Source organism: Cherax quadricarinatus, chromosome 30, assembly GCF_038502225.1.
Source record: "Cherax quadricarinatus isolate ZL_2023a chromosome 30, ASM3850222v1, whole genome shotgun sequence".
NCBI lineage: Eukaryota > Metazoa > Arthropoda > Malacostraca > Decapoda > Parastacidae > Cherax > Cherax quadricarinatus.
The window spans coordinates 25,360,772-25,380,539 of NC_091321.1; the positions used below are offsets into that span (position 1 = coordinate 25,360,772).

The 19,768-nt window shown below is 40.5% G+C and overlaps 2 protein-coding genes across 5 annotated transcripts in view; both read right to left on the bottom strand.

The window, feature by feature from the left end:
• LOC128692720 (protein SCAI) overlaps nucleotides 1-19,155 on the bottom strand; it is a 154,944-nt gene extending 135,789 nt beyond the window's left edge. The window contains exons 1-2 of one of the 4 annotated variants that reach the window (XM_070090028.1): nucleotides 18,635-19,152; nucleotides 1,636-1,833 (exon numbers count right to left, since the gene is read on the bottom strand). In XM_070090028.1, coding sequence (XP_069946129.1) covers nucleotides 1,636-1,833; nucleotides 18,635-18,723 — 287 coding nt within the window. In that variant the 5' untranslated portion in view covers nucleotides 18,724-19,152. Of the gene's footprint in view, nucleotides 1-1,635; nucleotides 1,834-18,634 lie in introns of all 4 variants that reach the window. The other 3 variants (XM_070090024.1, XM_070090027.1, XM_070090025.1) reach the window with 3 other exon arrangements.
• LOC138853435 (piggyBac transposable element-derived protein 1-like) lies at nucleotides 3,532-4,944 on the bottom strand. Its single transcript, XM_070090029.1, has 2 exons — nucleotides 4,884-4,944; nucleotides 3,532-4,414 (listed from the first exon to the last, which is right to left on the bottom strand). The coding sequence occupies exons 1-2, from the start codon at nucleotides 4,887-4,889 to the stop codon at nucleotides 3,731-3,733; spliced, it is 690 nt and encodes a 229-aa protein (XP_069946130.1). The 5' UTR covers nucleotides 4,890-4,944; the 3' UTR covers nucleotides 3,532-3,730.
• Nucleotides 19,156-19,768: the final 613 nt, after the last annotated feature.

Consider the following 19,768-nt stretch of genomic DNA (forward strand, 5'->3'; position numbering starts at 1 on the left):
GTAGTTAGGAAGTGGAATAGTCTGGCAAGTGATGTAGTGGAGGCAGGAACTATACATAGTTTTAAGACAAGGTATGATAAAGCTCATGGAGCAGGGGAAGAGAGGACCTAGTAGCAGTCGGTGAAGAGGCGGGGCCAGGAGCTGAGTCTCGACCCCTGCAACCACAATTAGGTGAGTACAATTAGGTGAGTACACTTACATGTACACACACACGTACACACACACACACACACACACACGTACACACACACACACACACACGTACACACACACGTACACACACACGTACACACACACGTACACACACACGTACACACACACGTACACACACACACACACGTACACACACACGTACACACACACGTACACACACACGTACACACACACGTACACACACACACACACACACACACACACACACACACACACACACACACACACACACACACACACACACACACACACACACACACACACACACACACACACAAAATGTCCCTGTTTGCAGATGATGTGAAGTTAATGAGCAGAATTAAATCGGATGCAGACCAGACAGGTCTACTAAGATACCTGGACAGGCTGGATGTGTGGTCCAGCAACTGGCTCCTAGAATTTAACCCTGCCAAATGCACACCTCACTCAAGGAGAAAGATCTAGGAGTGAGTATAATACCGAGTACATTGCCAGAAGCACACATTAACCAGAACTGCTGGGGCATATGGGCGCCTGGCAAACCTGAGAATAGGCTTTCGGTACCTCGGTAAGGAATCGTTCAAGACTTTATACACTGTGTACGTCAGGCCCATACTGGAGTATGCAGCACCAGTTTGGAACCCACACCTGGTCAAACACGTCAAGAAATTAGAGAAAGTGCAAAGGTTTGCAACAAGGCTAGTTCCAGAGCTAAGGGGAATGTCCTATGAAGAAAGGTTGAGGGAAATCAGTCTGATGACATTGGAGGACAGGAGGGTCAGGGGAGATATGATAACGACATACAAAATACTGCGTGGAATAGACAAGGTGGACAGAGACAGGATATTCCAGAGATGGGACACAGAAACAAGGGGTCACAATTGGAAGCTGAAGACTCGGATGAGTCTAAGGGATGTTAGGAAGCATTTCTTCAGCCTCAGAGTTGTTAGGAAGTGGAATAGTCTGGCAAGTGAAGTAGTGGAGGCAGGAACCATACATAGTTTTAAGACGAGGTATGATAAAGCTCATGGAGCAGGGAGTGGGAGGACCCAGTAGCGGTCAGTGAAGAGGCGGGGCCAGGAGCCGAGTCTCGACCCCTGCAACCACAATTAGGCGAGTACACACACACACACATACAGTATTTCTTCAGTCACAGAGTAGTCAGGAAGTGGAATAGTTTGGGAAGCAATGTAGTGGAGGCAGGATCAATTCATAGCTTTAAGAAGAGGTATGATAAAGCTCATGGTGCAGGGAGAATGACCCAGTAGTGGCCAGTGAAGAGGCAGGGCCAGGAGCTGTGACTCAACCCCTGCAACCTCAACTAGGTGAGTGTATACACACACACACACACACACACACACACACACACACACACACACACACACTCACACTATTTGTACAGTTACTTTTCCTGCAGCAGACATGAAGTTTGCATCAACTTACTAGTAATGGTAGTAAAGTTGGCCAATCTTGGATGCAATCTCTCCTATTTGCCAACGTTTTAGTCCAAACTTTGAGTCAAGAACCTGTCTGTGTTGCTGCTGGAACTTCCAAAGCTTGGTGTATATATCAAACGTGCGACCAAAATAAGCTTGCCATTGTTTGTGGCCATACTGAGGCAGATCCCTGGAAAAGAATGATCTGAAAGGTAGAGTACATATATCTAATAAGAACATGGATAGGTGGAGAGGAGTGAGTAGCATAATAATTTGTATTCTGCTATGCAAAATCTATTCTATTGTAGCTACTGTAAATTATACTGTGCAAAGCTAAAAATAAGACGTACATCTGAAAACAAGTACACATGCACACACACACAGGAGCTATGACTCGATCCCTGCAACCACAACTAGGTGAGTATGTGCTCTAGATCAGCAGTTCTTAACCAGGGAAGGGTATGAGTAATTTCCAGGGGAATGGGGGAGGGGGGGATGATGCAGCCCGAATCCAGAACAAAATTTCAAAAAATGTGTTGTGCATTTGCAATTTGCTCCTTAAATAGACTGTTCTCAATGGTTAAAAATAATAAAATTAAGAATGAAAACTACTCTCTCAATTTTCCTATTGAAATAAATAGGATATTATTGTATTTTTACATTCATAATTTTATATGGAGATGGGGCATGGAGATGAGTACCAAAAGCGATAGGGGGTGCAACCCAAAAATAAAGATTCTTTATTTCAGCATGAGACAATGTTTTTACAGAGGGTGACATTTAGGTGTACATGCAGACAGTCCCCTTTGTATGCAAAGCATTTCAGGCAAACTTATGCCTATCTCAAGACTAATAAGGCAATCATTAATTGATTTATTATACAGTCTTGAAGTGGTTATTACAATAAATTCAGGAATTACAATGAACACTTATTGAGTTAAGTGTTTTAAGGACTACAGGTTGGCTTATTACAGGTAATGAGGATTCTAGCATATGAGCATATTTTGAATACATTCCATATATTTCATGGTTGTGAGGATTACAGATACTGAGAATCAGAATACACGTACATTGTTTTTCATATGCCTGTGGCAATGAGAATATGAATATGCTGTTGGGATATGTTAGTGAATGAAAACAGATTAAGAACCAGTGGTCTAGATGGATCTGTAAACACTCCACATCATTTATTCTACCATACTTCTTAATACATGTACAGTGGACCCCCGAGTTTTGTGGTTAATCTATTCCAGAGAGCCCGCCGAAGGTCGAAAATCACGAAACTCTAAACCATTTTCCCCATAAGAAATAGTGGAAATAAAATTAATCCGTTCCACACACCCAAAAATATTAAAATAAAATGTTTTTTTCAAATTAAATAAAGATTTACATAATGAAAACAATCAGAAATCAAGTACATGCATTTAAAAAAATAATAATAACATTACACTTACCTTTACTGAAGACTTCTGCGTGGATGGAAGACGGGAGGAGGGGATAGGAGGAAGGTGTACACTATTGTTTGGAAGGAGAATCTCCTTCCATTAGGTCTTTAGGTAGCAAGTCCTTATCTGGGGTTACTTCCCTTCTTTTAATGCCACTGGGAACAACTTGAGAGTCACTGGACCCCTGTCACACAAAATATCTGTCCAGAGAGGTCTTTTTCTGGCGTTTCTTTAACCCTTTATCGGGCAATGTCTGATATAATGGAATTTCACACTTAACTCCTTTAGAGCGGATAGAGTAACTCAATATAAGATGAATGAGGCCATATAACTGGAATTCTGATGGTTAGTTTCCGAGCAATTGCTAATCTGCGAAAGGCAGTTAAACTCGCCCATGCCCGAAATAGGGAGTATAAATTTGAATGTTGCAAACTTGCAATTGTTAATAAAACACCCAATAACTATTTTTAAAATTTATTATACAAACATACAATATCAAAAACATCAATGGAACTTGTATCAAAACATTTTGTAAGTATTAGAAAAATATAAAAATGAAAGAAATAGCAACAAGGACACATTGCAAAGGGATAAAACTTTCAAGTCCCATATTCCTAAGATTCATGAGAAAGAGCAATCATTGTATATTACTAATTGCTAGAATTCAAGTCTATGAAGCAGATGGAATCTGTCATTATCCTTTTGTGTGTTGTCATTGAAATGGATAGCACGTCTAAGTAACCTAAACGTCTTAGACCCCATGACTTCTGCAACCTGGGGGATCCTAAATGAACCTGCCCAATAGTCTTCGAGTGATGGTGATTGAATAATACCCATGAACAACAAAATACCTATAAACCTCATGATCTCTTCAGAATCTGTTGCAAAATTATTATTTATGTTTTTTTGCTTGGCGTACAAATTTGTTTGAGATGCTATGTTATCTACCATGTCTGGAGTAAAGAAATCACAAAAATACTGATATGGAGACCTAATTTGAAGAGGCTTTTCATGTTCATATGCCAGCAAAGGGTTATTTTGGAGGTCAACCTGGGACCACTTAGGTTCACCTTGAAGAGCAAGATCGTCATAAATATGTTCCTCATCAGGGTACTCCTCAATCATAATGCCTCTCTTTTTCTTGACTAATTTCTGCTTTTTGGCTGGCCTTTCTTCCTCCTCATCTTCACTCGACACCTCTGCATCTGGTGGCAAGTATTCATCACCACTATCAAGCAATTCAGGGTCATCTACCTCTGGTTCTGAGTCACTGTCATCCAAAATACAGACATATTTTGACCTGGTGCTGGAGGGCTCCCCATAAAACAATTTCTTATTGATCTGGAAGGACAATAAAAACATTCTGTATACATCCAGACACCTACCGAATTCATATATGCAGTAGAAATTTTTTTATAAATATTTATTTTTCTGAAAGTGGACTATGTCCCTACTTGGGCAGAGGCAGTCCTGACTGCCCTTCTTTTGTTGCACTTTTTTCAACTGCATGCTACACTCACATTATGCTTCACACGGACTTTATGTATATATCAAAATACAGTGGACCCCCGGTTAATGAACTTTTTTCATTCCAGTAGTATGTTCAGGTGCCAGTACTGACCGAATTTTTTCCAATAAGGAATATTGTGAAGTAGATTAGTCCATTTCAGACCCCCAAACATACACGTACAAACGCACTTACATAAATACACTTACATAATTGGTCGCATTTGGAGGTGATCGTTAAGCGAGGGTCCACTGTATGCCTAAACTATTCATGTACACACTAAACACAACAATCAGTACTTACCGACATTGTAGAGGGTAAAATCCAAGAGTATATTAGTGACACTAGATGGAAAAAACCCACTCTGGGCAATGCCAAGCCACAAGTGTTTACATTTTGTTCTCTCAACCAATGGGAAGCCGGCAAACGCCATCACCACTTAGCTGAAGCGACTCAGGGAAGGCTTGTGATTGGTCAGAATTAAAGAACGAGAATCCAGATGCGCAGCACGAGTAGGATGACACGCGTAAAGGTGCACGTGTTTAAAGGCAGTCAAAACTGCCTCTGCCTGATAAAGGGTCAAGATTTCCCTGAAGTGGGACACAACACTGTCATTGTACATGTTGCAGATATGGCTTGCTTCAGCTTGGTCAGGGTGATACTTTTCAACAAAACTTTGCAACTCATTCCACATTCCACACATGTCCTTAATCACTGAAGAAGGCACGTCATCCACTCCCTCTTCCTCCTCCTCTGAAGCAAGTTCCTCGGCTGTGGTCTGATGCTGTTCCAGTTGAAGCTCTTGCAGTTCGTCAGTGGTTAGCTCTTCCCTGTGGTCCTCCACCAACTCTTCCACATCCCCGTCACTCACTTTATTTACCAAAAGGCTTGCACTAGCTTTCCTTGGGTCCCTGATGACTTATTTAGCAGTTGCAAGCACAAAAGACAATGGATTATTATGAAATGTATTGTATGAACCCGCAGGGTGATGGTCACATGTTGGTAAACAATGGCACACTGAGTGTGAATGGCATGAGAGACTGGCTTGGTGTGTGCGGTGACGGGTACCGGACGGTCGCCGAAACAAATCTTTTCACGAAACTCGAGGCCAAATTTTAAAAAAAAAAAAAAAAAAAAAAATCGCCGAAGGTCGAATTTCACGAAAGTCGAGGCTGCCGAAACTCGGGGGTCCACTGAACTTCCATCAGTATCTACCAACACTACGAACTACAGCTGAACTCCCAAACTGGCAAACTTAAAAATGTGCATGTTTAGATCATCAAATGTTAAGGCCCTTGCAATAAACTTCAATCATTCATTTTTTTTTTTACAGTGCCCATTTTCATTTTGGCTTCGCACTTCTGAACAGCAGTGGCTGCAGAAAACTGCACAAGACACAATGGCACTCTGACAGTGGTTGGCATATGGGAACTTTTTTTTTATTCAGGTCAAGTTAAGCACAGGGTGACATCAGAGGTATCTATGTATTTGTTTTGAGCATAATGCCTAAGAGTTCTGTTTAAGCTATTTCGAAAGATTCAGAAGTGGATATGTGATATATATTTGTACAGATGGTCCTGTACATACAGAGTCAGAAAAAAAATTGCTAAGTTTTACACAAAAATTTAATATTGAACACCAAATGTACACACGCATACCTCACTTCACGGAACTTTGCTTTAGAGTGCTTCGCTAATATGGCGCTTTTCAATGATACAGTAGTCCCCCCATATCCTCAGGGGATACATTCCAAAACTTACCATGGATAGCAGCGAGCCCTATATATAAATCTTTTTTCGTTGACATATAAACCTACCATCCGACTTACGACCGAGTTTGGTTCCGAGAAACCGGTCGTAAGTCAAAATGGTTGTAAGTCGAACTTTACTACTGAATATCAACAAAACATTTTTGTAATGACTTTATTTTATTGTTTTATTTTGGTATTTCGTGTTTTACTTTACTTTTTATGCTGTTACTACTATATTTTATACTGTAAGGTTTAGGATAAACACTGTGTACAACACAAATAGTTGTTTATTTCCCAGAAATTTGGCATAAAAAACACGGTCATAAGTCGAGTGGTCATAAGTCGAGCAGGTCGTAAGTCGGATGTTAGGTGTATACCTATGAGAATTATCACTTTCACTGATGGGAAGCACTTCACAACTTCTCTTAGGCTTTGAAGAACTCCCACCATCACTGCTTTTGATTATTATTATTATAAACAAAAAGAAGCGCTAAACCACAAGAGCTATACAGCACCACTTTTGAGCTGTGGTCATTATTAAGCAAAATTATAGCTTATTTTTGGGTTATAGGAAATTGTGGATAACTGAAATCACAGAAACCAAAGCCACAGTTTATTATTTCCAGTGCTTGTCTTGCTCTTAAGATGGATTTATTTTTACTTTTGTATCATTTTTTTAGGCCCAGCACTATTGCCCACTTAATAAATGATAGTGTAAACATGTTTTTAGGCTGTTATATGCACAAGCAAGTGAAAGAAAGGCTGTGATTCACTTTACATTGGTGCCCTGGAAGCTAACCCTCCATATAACATCATAAGAAAGGAGGAACACTGCAGCAGACCTGTTGGCCCATACTAGACAGGTCCTTCACAATCCATCCCATTAACAGAATCTTTGCCTAACCCAATTTTCAATTCTACCTAAGCAATAAGCTTTGATAATTCTATTAACTCAAGTGCAAGTCCCACTCAAATTCAACCCCCCCTCTCACTCATCCAACCTAAATTTGAAACTACCCAAGGTTTTAGCCTCAATAACCCTACTAGGCAGACTGTTCCACTCATCAACTACCCTGTTTCCAAACCAATACTTTCCTATATCCTTTCTCAATCTAAACTTGTCTAATTTGAACCCATTATTGCAGGTTCCTTCTTGGAGAGAGATCCTCAAGACCTTATTTATATTCCTTTTATTAATACCCACCTTCCACTCATACACTTCGATCATGTCTGCCTTCATTCTTCGTCTAACAAGTGAATGTAATTTAAGGGTCTTCAATCTTTCTTCATATGGAAGATTTCTAATGCTATGCATTAATTTTTTAGTCATTCTATGCTGAATGTTTTCTATATTAGCGAGGTATCCCTATATACACACTACGTATATAAAGAGAGTCACAATTTTGTTTTTCAATACTGTATATTGTCATCTCCCCATTGACTTTGATGACTTCTTGTACATGCCTGGGCATAGAATCTGGAGAAGAAAAAAACATCCATAGTGACCACTTCATCAGCTCCTTCAGCTTTGGCTCAAACAATGTGTCATTTCTTTATGACATTCATCTTATGCCAAGCATTTTCTATTGGATTTAAGTCTAGGATATTTCCAAGCCAGTTTGGATGTGTAACTGGGCAATTATCCTTTTAAAAAATGGCAGCCGTCAATGTCGAACTGAAATTTTTGGCCCTCTTATACTTCAGTATATTATATCTCATTCACCATTTTGTTTTTAGGAAGGCAAAAACATGCCTGCCCTTCCCTTCACACCAGTGAAAGCACCCACACCATAACGCTGTCCAAATGTTCAGCAATATTCTCCATACACCTGGAATCCCACCTGTTGCTATCACAGGGGCAACACACACTCTGGTACGCCTTGGATGTAACTACAGATGGACTCATCAATAAACATCACATTCTTCTACTGCTCTAGATCCCAATGTTTCCATTTATTACAAATGTCCACCTTCTTGGTAGCCATAGCTTTGATAACAGCAGTTTTACAGACAAGTGCCAAAAGGGAAGGTGGATGTCTTTCCTGTCTGTGGCATATGGTCCTCTCTAACATTTCTTTGAATAGATTTGGGTGGGTTTTCTTTACTTCACATGATGAAACTGCAGGATTTTGGGTCACTAGTCTTTTCAATAAATGAGCTGCCGTAGGTCAACCAGGAATCTGTATATGAGCAAGAAGCATGGTACAGGTAGGCCATCACTAATCCAGCATCATTGGGACCTGTCATATGCTGGATTAGCGAGTTTGCCGGATTACACAGTGGTTAGGTTAGAATACACTTAATTAACCTATCAATAGAGACTTTCTGCTACATCTTCCTCATTTTCCTTACTGCTTTCTCATCCACTGGCTTGCTGCTGTGGATTTACAATCATCTGCACAATTTCTGAGTCAGTATAATGATGAATTTTAAAATTTTGCTAGCCAAAATTAGTGCCAAATTACTGATGAAACCGGATAACCAATTGCCGAAATAGTGATGGCCAACCTGTAGCTGGAAGGTCATGTGATCTCGAGAGAAGACACTTAATAGCCAATTCACATTGGTCTGTTCACCTATTTTTTGAAGACGTTATGGTTTATTATACCTGGAGTATACCTGGAGAGTTTTGGGGGTCCACAGCCTGGTCTAAGACCAGGCCTCATGGTGGATCAGGATCTGATCAACCAGACAATTACTGCTGGCCACATGCAAACTGACATACGAACAACAGCCCGGCTGGTCAGGTACTGACTTTACGTGCCTGTCCAGTGCCTTCTTGAAGACAGCCAGGGGTCTAATGGTAATCCCCCTTATGTATGCTGGGAGGTAGTTGAACAGTCTTGGGTCCCTGACATTTGTTGTGTTGTCTCTCACTGTACTCGTTTTGCCCCTGCTTTTCATTGGGGAAATGCTCCACCTCCTGCAGTCTTTTGCTTTCATAGGGAGTGATTTTCATGTGCAAGTTTGGTACTAATCCCTCTTGAATTTTCAAAGTGAACAGTGGACCCCCGCCTTACGAACACGTCGCGTTATGTTAAATCTGCCATACGAAGCATTTGAACGCAAAAATTTTGCCTCGCCTCACGATTAAAAACTCGCCCTATGTGATTCGTCCGGGACGCATCCCACGTGGGGCCTCAGTGCCAGTGTTTACAAGCCAGCCAGTGCGGTCGCATCTACGCATATATTCGGTACATTTCACATTATCTCAGTGTTTTTAGTGCTTGTAACTGCAAAATAAGTCACCATGGACCCCAAGAAAGCTTCTAGTGCCATCCCTGTGGTAAAAAGGGCGAGAATTAGTATGGAATTGACAAAAGAGATTAAGGAAATGTGTGCAAAGTGGGTTTAACTGCAAACCTTTACGGATGAAAATCACCCTGGCACAGCTACTGCAAGCCGTGTTGGCAACCTGTACAATGACAATGTTATGGCCCATTTTAGGAAAATCTTAAAGGAACGGGAGGCACAGAGCTCTATGGACAGATATGTTGTGTGACAGAGGTTCAGTGACTCTCAAGCTGGTCCTAGTGGCATTAGGAGAAGGGAAGTAACCCCAGAAAAGGACTTGCTATCTCAAGTCCTAATGGAGGGGATTCCCCTTCTAAACAATAACTTCCACACTCTCCCATCCTGACATCCCATCAATCATGGGGACTGGAAAAGGCGAGTAGGGTAATAGCAACCTGGACAGTGAAAGCCCAACAGTTGTTATTCCACTAAATGTCATCTTTACTGACGTTCATCTGTTGACAGTAGCATCATATCTGTACCACCATTATATCACCTGTACCAGTGCTAACGAGAGGGAAACACAGGAGACATCGTCAAATCAACAGAACAAAACTCCAAGGTATAGGACGGTTATCCCTCAGTGCCAGTCGTGGGAAAGAAGTGAATAGTTAAATAGTCAAGGTTAATGTTTTAGTAGCTGACCTATATTCAGCTGACCAGTGTACAGTGAGAGAATCATAGCAGAAAAAGCCAAATATATCTATAAACTCAAGGAAAGTCAGGTGGTGTTACTCCCCTCAGTGTTTTAAAAATGGCTGAGTCAGCAAAACAGGTCAGGAGACAACAACACGACACAAGCCCCGATAAATGGAATTGAGGGGATTTGGAAGGATAAAACCATTGATTAAACCTTTCTGGTCTACCAGAATGGAAAGGAGTTAGAAGTTAATTGGTGAAGCCAGACTGTGAAGTGAGGTGGGTAGGGGAGGGTGTAATAAAGGGTTAAATGTAAGGGTGTTGTGAAGTTAAGGGAAAAGTGAGCAGTGAAGAGGGTTTTGAAGAGGTTAACTGTAAGGGTTTTGTGAAGTTAAGGGAAAAGTGAGCAGTGAAGAGGGTTTTGAAGAGGAAATTTTACTAGTAATTCAGTGTAATTAAAGCAGATACTAAGTGTACTAGGGACTGGAAAAGAGAAATAAATATTATTGTATATGAGTAAAAGAGCGAGGAGTGAAAATGGCAGGCATTAGAGGGGTACAGGCTGCCATAATTATATTTATATTTCTTCTTCAATTCCATGAAGAAAGAAATCAGTCATGGGGGTTGGAAAAGGTGAATGGAGTAACAGCGCCCTGGACAGTAAAAGCCCAACAGTTGCCATCCTACCAGAAAAGTAAACCTCACTATCGCCGCAAGGTATGGCAACACCGCATACCCAAACAAAAACAATGGCACACAGCTCTTATTGTAGCGCTCTTAAGTGGTGATATCCAAATTAATCCAGGACCTCAAACTATTGTGCAGAGGCAAAACAGACAGATAAATGACGGCAATAATGACGGTCTAGTAGCTAGGGATGATAACCTTAACTCCATATGTAATGCATACATAGGTCAATGTGAGACAATACAGCCATTATTATCTCAAACACTACCAAACAGATGCATACACTGTACTAAAGTACGCATGAAAAACAGAAAAGGCACCTTATGTAAAATGTGTAAGGGGTGGGTGCATGATGGATGTATGTACAATTATAGCAACGGTGCCAGAATTCATTTTATGTGTAATAAATGCACTTTGGCACAGTTACCCTTTAGCAGTGATGACATTGATTTACCTAATTTTAATACAAATGACCCATTGCCATATATTGATGATTATGATTGTTTTATGAAAACAGGCCTTCACTTTATTCATGTCAATGCAAGATCACTTCTTCCTAAATTGGCAGAGATTAGGATTCTAGCTAACAAAATTAGGGCGGCAGTTATAACCATCTCTGAATCTTGGTTGGATGATACGGTGACTGACGACGAGGTCAAAATAGAAGGTTACAATATAAAACGCTTAGATAGGAACAGAAAGGGTGGTGGAGTATGTGCCTACATTAGAAATGACTTAGCTTACAACCCAAGACCTGATTTAAATAACAATAAACTGGAGATTCTATGGTTTGAAGTGCTGCTTCCCAAGACCAAACCCATCTTAGTAGGAACTAGTTACCGCCCTCCTACCCAGGACCAGTTCTTAGAAGACTTTTCCAGAGTCTTGTCCGGAGTTGAAAGCAATTGCGAAACAATAATACTGGGCGACTTCAATATCTGTTTTCAGCAACAAAATAACGGGCTATGCAAAAGGTATAAGCAAATTCTAGGATTAAATAGCTACACCCAACTAATTAATAAACCAACCCGGATCACACAGTTCTCAGCCACCCTAATTGACCACATACTCTGCAACCGCGCTGAGAACATTAGTCAGTCAGGCGTCATTACCACAAGTCTTAGTGATCATTTCATCATTTACTGCACCAGGAAAATCACTAGGGATAGGATAGGCCTACACAGGACAATAAAAATGAGGTCAACTAGAAACTACAGTAAAGAAACACTGGTAAATAGGCTACACAATTGTGACTGGACAGAGATAACAAGTTGCACGGACGTAAACGATGCCTGGGAAAAATTCAAAACAATGTTCACTACCATTCTTAATAATATTGCACCAGTTAAAGAGGTTAGGATTAAACGAAGAACTGAACCCTGGATGACTACTGAGATATTAGATAATATGAAATTCAGAGACCAGCTGCTAAAAAGATTTAAAGCAAACAGACAGGATATTGCAGCACTAAATGAATTCCAAAGGGTGAGGAACAGAGTACAGAGGCTTATAAAAGGAGCAAAGGCAAAGCACTATTGCTCAAAAATTGAAGAATATAAGCATAACCCCAGAAAGCTCTGGCAACAACTAAAACAGTTGGGGTATAGCCATAAGCCAGTAGATAGGTCTAACATAGTACTCACTATCGATAATGAGGTATGCCACGAAACATCTAAGGTGGCAAATTGCTTTAATTCCTACTACACATCTGTTGCATCAACACTAGTAAGTAAACTACCAGCTGCATCAAATACCTTTAACACAGACTCTGATAAGTTTCAAACATACTATACCAATAAAGGGGTAACCCCAAACAGTTGTCAACTAGTAAGTGTATCTCATGACTTCATTCAAAAAGAACTAAGCAGGTTAAACCCAACTAAGAGCACAGGCCCTGATAACATCCCGTCTAAGTTCCTAAAAGATGGTGCTTCTGAACTGTCAATCCCTATTGCTCACATAATAAATCTATCAATCACCACTAATACCGTACCGGAGGGGTTCAAGGAGGCCAGAGTTACTCCTATCTTCAAGAAAAATAATAGGTCTGATGTAAGCAACTATAGACCTGTTAGTATACTCAGTATAATATCTAAAATTCTGGAGAGGGCGGTGTATTCTCAAGTAGTTAAGTACCTTAATGACAACAGCATTCTCCATAGCTATCAATCGGGCTTTAGAAGATCCTACTCAACCGATACCTCCCTTATTAATCTGATGGATTACCTGAGAACTGAAATGTCAAAAGGGAACCTCATAGGTATGGTAACCTTAGACCTGCAAAAGGCCTTCGATACTGTCAACCACAATATATTATGTAAGAAACTTCAAGCTATCGGTATAGGTTCTGTAGACTGGTTTAAGTCCTACCTTAGCAACAGGAGACAAATAGTCAAAATCAACAAAACGGAATCAGAACCCCTGCCGATAACATGTGGAGTTCCCCAAGGTAGTATTCTGGGTCCCTTACTATTCTTATGTTATGTCAATGATATGCCTATCAGTGTCAAGTGCAAACTCCTACTGTATGCAGATGACAGTGCTCTGTTAGTGACAGGTAAAGACCCACAAGATATTGCTAATGTTTTAACACTGGAACTGGAGTCCTGCAGCAAATGGTTAGTAGACAACAAACTATCATTACACCTAGGGAAAACTGAAGCCATTCTCTTTGGAACGAAACATAAACTGAGAAGGGTAAATAATTTTAATGTTCAGTGTAATGGGGAGTCCATCACTTTGGTTTCATCAGTTAAATATCTGGGAATCCCCTTTGACCCATGCATGTCAGGAGAATTGATAGGGAACAGTGTAGTAAAGAAAGCGAATGCCAGGCTGAAGTTCCTGTATAGACAAGCACAGTGTCTACCTACTGAGGCTCGCAGGACCCTATGTCTAGCCCTTATACAATGCCATATGGATTACGCTTGCTCTTCTTGGTACTCTGCCTTGACAAAAAAACTGAAAGATAGACTGCAAATCACCCAGAACAAAATCGTAAGATTCATCCTGGGGCTGGGACCAAGAGAACATGTAGGCCAGGATGAATTACAGCAGTTGGATATGCTGAATGTTGAAGACAGAGTAAAACAACTGAAGCTAAATCATGTTTATAAAATTGCTCACGAACAGTGTCCAGAATATCTTGCTGTCAATTTTGTCAAGGTTGGGAACCAAAGCAATCATAGTACTAGGGGGAGAGAGCACAACTTTGTAGTACCCACAGTCAGTGGCCAGGCTTCAAACACCTTTTATTGTACAGCAATAAAGGAATGGAACAGACTACCCACAAATGTCAAGGCCAGTCATAGCTTGAACCAGTTCAAGAAGACTGCCAAAAAGTGTCTGATGAATGAAGCAACAGAAAGGGAGGGGAATGATTTTCTATTTTTTAGCTAAAATACGTGTAAATTTTACCTTATCCCTAGTAATGACCCTCGTATTGTAGATAGTCGTAATGACCCTCGGGTAGTAGATAGTCTTAATGACCCTCGTATTGTAGATAGTCTTAATGACCCTCGTGTAGTAGATAGTCTTTTTAGTATGATAATAAGATGTTATCTTCATTATAGAATAATAAGAAAATATTATAACCTTTATATTATAATAATAAGGTAAAAGGACCCCAATGGAAATAAGTCACTCTGTCTGACTTTTTTGGGTTATCCTAGGTTCTCTACACATATGCTGCTATGTATGATAATTCTATGTAACTGTATTGTGTATACCTGAATAAATTTACTTACTTACTTATCCTGGTGTCGCAAAATTTAAAAAAAAAAAAATTATTTTTTCTTATGAAATGATAAGAGAATCTTTTCCTGATTGCAATGACACCAAAAAAACGAAATTTGATGGAAAACTGACGGAATTACGCTCTCGCGAAGTTAGCGACCTTGGCGCTGTTTACAAATCGGCGATTTCGCCCACTTTGAGCCCTATTTTCCGCTAATTCCATTGTTCCAATCGTCCAAACTCATAGCTGTTTCTTTAGAACTCCATTTTTTCTATCGATTGAGTACAAGAAACTGCCCATTTACCGATTTCAACAACCTAATAATGTGGTCAGAAATTTGCAATTTGGCCAATTTCACGAAAACTAAAAAAAAATGACAATTTCAAAATAAGGTCCAGAATGAACAATGCAGACATTCCTGGCTCTAAAATAACATTTTCTTTGTTCATCAGTCATGTCTCCAGGCCCCTCTGATATTACTCTTGCTTTCTATTTTGAATTTTTATTCAAACAAAAAATAGAAGATTTACTATTATGCAGACTACTGCAATACTGTAATAATTGTATAAATAACATCAACCCATTCATGACTGCATATTAGAATGGCTAGTTGGACATTTATTGGACAATGGCATCATTTGTTTACTTTTGAACATTGGCAAAAATCAAACATTTCCCCTACTATGAGCTCCATTTCTAGGTTCTTTTTATAGTAAAATCAATGAAAATCACCTCTATTTCTATAATATGTTTTCCATTCTATCAAATGAGACCAAGAAAACGAGAATACAACCATAAGTACTATACGAAAATAGACCACAAAGTCGGCATTTTAATTAAAAAAAAACGGTCGGAGTTTTTTTTTTCCATTATGCACTGCGTGCTCCAGGATTTTTTTTATATGGTGCACACTGACCACACAGACCCATTCTCTCACATGTGGGCCTACCAGCTTTCTCCTGCTTGATTTGAAGCCGCTAGAATTTATGAGTATATATACGTCAAACACGGTACCTCGTAAGACGTATATATACGGCCGCGGCAGTCAAAGGGTTAAAATTAATATTTCATGTGGTAAAAAAATTTCTTTTTCATACTTTGGGGTGTCAGGAACGGATTAATTTGATTTCCATTATTTCTTATGGGGAAAATTAATTCGGCTAACGATAATTTCGGTTTACAACGAGCTCTCAGGAACGGATTAATATTGTAAGGCGGGGGTCCATTGTATATTATCATGTATATGTATCTCTTTTGCCTGCATTCCAGGGAATACAAATCAAGGGACTTCAACCGTTCCCAGTAATTTAAGTGCTTTATCATACTTATGTGTGCCGTGAAAGTTCTTTGTACACTCTCCAGGTCAGCAATTTTGCCGGCCTTGAAGTGGAACAGTTAGTGTACAGCAGTATTCCAGCCTAGAGAGAACAAGTGATTTGAAGAAAATCATTGTCTTGGTGTCTCAAGTTCTGAAGGTTCTCATTATCCATCCTATCATTTCTCTTGTAGATGCAGTAGATACATTATTGTGGTCTTTGAAGGTGATATCCTCTGACATGATCACTCCTAGGTCCTTCACATTATGTTTTTTGCCCTACTGTATGGTTAGAATTTGTTGTATTACCTGATAGTTTTAATTTCCTCAAGTTTTCCATAACTGAGTAGTTGAAATTTCACTTCATAGAACTTCATATTGCTTTGAGTGGCCCATTTGAAGATCTGGTTGATGTCCACTTGGAGTCTTGCAGCGTCTTCGAAGGAGGACACTATCATGGCAATTAAGGCGTCATCCACAAAGGAAGACATGGTGCTGCCTATTTCAGATATGAGAATGAAAAATAGAATGGGAGTGAGTACTGTGCCTTTTGGAGCAGACCTTTTCACTGTAGCTGCCTTGGACTCTACTGTTTACTTTTACTCTTGTGTTCTATTTGTCAGGAAGTTACAGATCCATCTACTAACTTTTCCTGTCATTCCTTTATCACGTATTTTGTGTGCTATTACACCAAGGTCACACTTGTCGAAGGCTTTTGCAAAGTTTGTATATACTACATTTCCATTTTGTTTATCCTCTATAGCATCCAGGATCTTGTCATAGTGGTCCAGTAGCTGGGACAGGCAGGAGTGACCTGCTCTAAACCTGTGCTGCCCTCAGTTGTGCAACTGATGGGTATCTAGGTGATTGGCAATCTTACTTCTTAGAACCTTTCAATGTTTTTTATGATATGGGATGTTAGTGCTCTCGGTATCGGTCTGTAGTTCTTTGCAATTGCTTTACTGCCACCTTTGTAGAGTGGGGCTATGTCTGTTGTTTTTAGTGAGTGTGGGACGACCATGTCCATGCTCCCTCTCCATAGAATGCTGAAGGCACATGACGAGCTTCTTGCAGTTCTTGATGAACACGGATTTCCACGAGTCTGGGCTTGGGGCAGAGTGCATGGGGCAAGTCATTTAGATTGCCAACCCTTAGTCTGATTAACGGCTTGCTGAACGCCGAGTCATATTGGGTCTTCTGTATCTCACTCATTTCTTTGCTGTCATCTGCTAAGTCATGTCTTGTTTAATCAGGGGCCCAACACTGAATGTGGTTTTTGTCCCTAGATTTGGCATAAGAAAAGTGAGCAAGATGAGCAATACATAGCAAAAGACACCAATATGTAGAAAATAATACCAACAAAGAGCAAAACTAGATCAATATAGAGCAAATAGACCAGTACAGTACAAAATAGACAAACAATGAGTGATGTAGAGGCAGGATCCATACATAGTTTTAAGAAGAGATACAATAAAGCTTATGGAGCAGGAAGAGAATGGATCTAGTAGCAACCAGCAAAGAGGTGGGGGCAGAAGCTGTGAGTCGACCCCTGCAGCCACAAACAGGCGTCTACAAACCAATAAACAGCAAGAAAGACCAAAATAGTGCAAGATAGACCAGGCCAATATATAATATACAGCAAGACACCAATATGGAGCAACATAGTATGGTAGACCAATTATTATAATTAAGGCAATCACACAGCACCTGGGGAATGGGAGGCAACAAAATTCAATCTAAAGGCAGGGGAGATGAAGTCCAATTTCCTGAATCAAGTCCCTCTCCAAAATGAACCTTCCTTCGGGGAACACGACCAATACAGAGCAAGACAGAACCAAACTCGAGCAAGACAGAACCAAACTCGAGCAAGACAGAACAAAACTCGAGCAAGACAGAACAAAACTCGAGCAAGACAGAACAAAACTCGAGCAAGACAGAACAAAACTCGAGCAAGACAGAACAAAACTCGAGCAAGACAGAACAAAACTCGAGCAAGACAGAACAAAACTCGAGCAAGACAGAACAAAACTCGAGCAAGACAGAACAAAACTCGAGCAAGACAGAACAAAACTCGAGCAAGACAGAACAAAACTCGAGCAAGACAGAACAAAACTCGAGCAAGACAGAACAAAACTCGAGCAAGACAGAACAAAACTCGAGCAAGACAGAACAAAACTCGAGCAAGACAGAACAAAACTCGAGCAAGACAGAACAAAACTCGAGCAAGACAGAACAAAACTCGAGCAAGACAGAACAAAACTCGAGCAAGACAGAACAATACAAAGCAAGATAAACCAATGAAGAGAAAGATCAATAGAGCAAGATACCGATATAGAACACGTTAGACGGACATAGAGCAAGACATGCCAATATAGAGCACGAAAGACAGATATAGAGCAAGATAGACCAATATAGAGTAAGACAGACCAATATAGAGCAGCCTGATATATAGATATATATATAATCAACATAGACCAATATAAAGGAGCCTAATATATACACACAAAATTAAGATAGAGCAATATAGAGCAGCATGGTACATATATAATGTGGTGGGTGCGTCGTCTGCTTCCCGCGCACACAATGTAAACACTGCAGAGGGGAAACCTTGACTCAGCTGTTATATCACTTACCGCAGACCATTGAACAGCTGTTTGGATTTCTCCAGCAGGTGACAGAACTCGTTGACGATCTTGCGCTCCTGGTCGTCCATGTCTGCCATGGTAGCTGTGGTGATGGTAGTGTGTGTAGGGCGGGTCACATGAAGCACACTGCAGGCACTGCTAGTCACCGTCCACGCCCTCACACCTAATATTACTTCACTCTACAGTAACTCATGTACAGGGACCACTGCATCTTGCTACACTGGTTGTTGGCACATGTTTGGCTCGAGTTTGGTTAACTCAGCTATGTGTGGTGGAGAGAGGAAGTTGATTTTGCAGAGCTAGTGTTGGTGCAGTTAGATGGCGCCAAGTGGCTTATTGAAGCTTGTGTGGTGGTTCTTGTGTGTGCTTGTGCTGCCTCCCACACCTATCACTCACTCCCTCGCACACCACTAACACCATCACTATACACACATACACTCACACCACTCCAATACTACTCTAAATTCACTTATATTTCCCAGTATTAGCAATAAATCCGACTGGGATAGTTTAGGGAATTTATTGATCCACGTTTGTATTTTGAAATTTAAAAGTTGGCAGTGTAGATTTCAAGTAAGTTTATTTAGGTACAGGTACACATAAGTACAATTATCATAGTAACATATGTGTAAATTACCTAGGATAACACAAAGAAAAGTCAGACGAAGTGACTTATTTACTGTGCCCCGTGGCCTGGTGACAAAAGCTCTCGCTTTACTTTGGGGTCCAGTCCCTGGACCCATTATGTACCTCTGTAATCTTTTGACTACCGCCCACAGGATGGGTATGGGGTGCATAATAAACATATTAAACTTACGTCACACGGTGAGAGTTCGGGTTCGATTCCCGGCGAAAGGGTGAAAGCATTGGACGTGTTTCCTTATACCGGTTGTCTATGTTCACCCATCAGTAAAATGGGTACCTGGGTGTTAGTGGACTGGTGTGGGTCGCATCCTGAGACAAAACTGACCTAATCTGCCCGAAATGCTCTGCATAACAAGCGGCTTTATAGTAGTATGTCATTGATGTCAGCTAGGACTGTATACCTTGTACTTGTAGTAAATAAAGATATTATTACCTGGAGAGAGTCCCGGGGGTCAACGCCCCCGCGGCCCGGTCTGT